A 3,463-nucleotide genomic window follows, 5' to 3' on the forward strand; every position below is an offset into this window, starting at 1 on the left:
GACTCAAATGAACTAGTTAAGAGTTGTTCAATTTCTATGAGATCTTATGTAACTATACAAGACACAATTGAAACAAAGATGATTCGATTCGATTAGAATCGGCTCATGAACATTATAACCACGGTTTGCATAAAACATTCCTTAATAATTAATGTTTCATGTTCAGAGCACATCTTTAGATCATAACCTCTTAAGCTCACAAACAAGTTCGCGGGCAAGTTAATCGGTTGAGTATTCCAAACTCATCAGAAATTCTCAGGTCGAGAACTTCCGCCAGTTCGCGGACTGGGTTCGCGGACTTGGCAATCCAATTACACAATCCTACCGATTTCTCTTGATCAACAAAGTTCGAAAACTTCGGTTCAAGGAATACATGGTTATATATTCTAAACTCTCATTTCAATCATTAAAACATTCTCATAGGGAGATATTTAGTCGTGAAGAACAACAGACCTTTCTCGTCAGAGAAATTTCCAAAGTGATTGAAACTTTCATGACTTTCGTCACTAGGTGGAGATAAACCCGATCAAAGCGAAACGCTTTACCAACACAAGATTTCGAGTAAAAGATAAGCAATGAATACTCAGCTCGAAATATCAAGTGTATTTGATCTAGTCTATATAGCATACGAATTTTGTCTCATATGAAGTAGGAGAAGAATAGATAGACTTTCGAGTGATAGATAAGTTCAAGTCTTCACATACCTTTTTTTTGATGAAGTTCCACGGTTCCTGGTGTAGATCTTCGTCGTTGTCGTTGAATCACCATGAAGTCCTTGAGCTCAACTACACTTTTCCTATCCTAGTCTGAGACTTAGCTAATAGGCTAGAAATCAAGACTTTATAGTTTTGATCACTAACATTGACAAACATGCTTGATATAGCAACGCATGTGAGGTTGACCGAGCTATGCTCTAACACCCTGTCTCCCTGCATTTTGATAACAATATCTCTTTCTTAGATATTTGTAAGGACTATATGAGAAAGAAAGACCCATCCATCCCGTTAGAAATAATTTTGACCAAAGCTTGGTTCATTTGGAAAGAGAGATGCAACAGAACCTTTGAAAGTAAACAACAAACAAGTGTGCAACTAGGATTAGAAATACAAAGGTACATTGATCTCTGGAATAAGGATAACTACTTTAATAGTCTCAAACCAACAACAACATCAGTAATTTCTAGATGGATGCCACCTAGAAAAACTCAACTGAAACTCAACATAGATGCTGCCTGGATTTCTGTTAATTTGCCTGCAGGTTTTTCTTTAATTCTTAGGAATGATGCAAGAGGATTTGAACAAGGAAGAGCAGGTTCCTTCACAACAGCTACCCCTGAAGAAGCGGAAGCCTTAGGAATGTTGCAGGGAGCAAAATGGGCACTGGAAAAGGAATGGTCCAATTTCAGTGTTAAAGGAGATTGCAAGAATTTGGTTGACTATCTGAATGGGAAACCTACACAAATGGAATGGCGGAATCAAGCAATTATAGATGAAGTGAAGTGCGAATTCAACAAATGCACCAATTTTTTGGTTTTTTTTTATATTCCTAGACTAGCTAATCAAGCAGCTGACACTCTGACTAAAGAAGCAAAAACTTTTGGAAAATTTGTAACTTGGGTTAAATACCCACCTACTTGTATCCTGCAAAACTTAGAAGTAGATAAATCTAATGCAAAGGATAAGCAACATCATTCTGCATCAGAAAACTCTATTAATGAAGACGTAAGGGTTCCTAACTCCCCAAGTTAGTTTCTTTATATGCACTTAACTCACAGAAAAAAAATGAGTTCATTTTATGGTCAAGCACACTCTCATTTTTCAGACGATGATGCATGATATGTTTTTTTTTTAGTATTTGCGTCTATCTTTGGATCGACCAACTGGAATATTTGGTAGAAATCACCCTGTTATCTTTATCACACCAACGCGTACTTTTAAATATAAGTTTGATCTTCATTGGTTACCTATTTGGTGCTACTGTATAAGCAGTTGCCATAACTTTTGATGCGATAAGCAGCAACCAGAACTTAACGGTTGCGTATAATCGAAGTGACAAAACGTATCCATAACCAATTGCAAAATCCAGATGATCCCCTAACCGGGAATACTAATATTTTTACTTGTATATTAAAACAAAGAAACATACTGATTTAAGATGGTTTCCGCTCAGTTGACCTACTGAACATTCATTGTACAATAAATATGACTAATATCTTATATACATAAAAATCTGAAGTTAAGGGATATCGGTAAATGTGGATCAAAATCCTTATTGTCATATCAATATCTTCCTATTATATCCGTATCATTATATTGACACGGATCTTCCTATTATATCCATAAATTCTTGTATTAGCTTTTTCTCAAAAGGAACCGGATAATATTTGTAATCCCGCCTCCCTCCAAAGTCTCCAAAGTAATTTTTTCGATCCCGGAAAGAAACAAATGAAGTAAATTCTTTTTTTTTGCACGAGACAAAATAAAAAATTTCAAAGCATTTCAAATATATATGGGTTCGAAATGTATGAATTATCAATCTTAAAGTTTAAACTTAAGAGAGCTTAGCCTAAAGGACTACCACATGTTCTCAGTGAGATCTTTATAGCATATATCTTCCATAAATTAGTACTCAAATTCGAAAACACTTGTTGTCCCCCAATCTATCCCCTACCATATTAAATGGACTTATCTTTTTGAAACGAAAGAAGCACTCGCTTATGTGAAAAGAAAATATAGACAATTGCATAAAATTTTATCTTAATTTTGGGATATTAAAGAGTTTTTCTAGGATTTCTCCACTCTTTCGATTCCATTGGATGCTTCTTATTTAACAAGATAAATACCCCTAAGTTAGAATATACAGTATGCAAGAAAAAAAAATGAACAGTAAGGAAATAGCATACAGATGATGGAGTGGGAGATCCTCTACAACACTTGGTGATCCTGTAAACCGATTTCTTTGCAAGTATCTGAAAGGTAAAACTCAGTGTGAACGATTTTTTCCTTTATTTCTATTTGCAGTTAACAATATAAGAATACATATAAAAGCAACTTACAATCCGATAAGGTTTGACAAACTTGCAAATGAGTTGGGGAGATCTCCAGTGAATCTATTATATGATAAATCCCTACAATCCGTAGCATAATGAGAAAACTATTATATATTTAAATATATATTGGTCGATACAAATAGGTAAAAAATGGACATACATTTGTTTTAGATTAGGAAAACTCATGAACGCGTTACCCAGTGAATACGATAAAGAATTGTGACTTAGATTCCTGCACATATAAAGACAATTAACAAATGTACATATAAAAACAATTACAAAATAATCTAATACAGTTATTAATTTGAATGTCCAAATTTAAGAAATTCACATATGTTCCAAATATCTCATTGGTTTTAATGAGAAAGTAGCTTCCAGATTGAAATTGTTGAATGACAAATTCCTGCACAATTG

The 3,463-nt window shown here is 34.2% G+C and overlaps 1 protein-coding gene across 1 annotated transcript; it reads left to right on the forward strand.

Annotated features, from left to right (window-relative positions):
• Positions 1–1,187: 1,187 nt before the first annotated feature.
• Positions 1,188–1,748, forward strand: LOC113359649. The gene has a single exon (XM_026603243.1). It carries the CDS (start codon positions 1,188–1,190, stop codon positions 1,746–1,748), a length of 561 nt encoding a protein of 186 aa, XP_026459028.1.
• The last annotated feature ends 1,715 nt before the right edge of the window (positions 1,749–3,463 follow it).

This window comes from Papaver somniferum, chromosome 3 (genome assembly GCF_003573695.1).
Source record: "Papaver somniferum cultivar HN1 chromosome 3, ASM357369v1, whole genome shotgun sequence".
Lineage (NCBI taxonomy): Eukaryota > Viridiplantae > Streptophyta > Magnoliopsida > Ranunculales > Papaveraceae > Papaver > Papaver somniferum.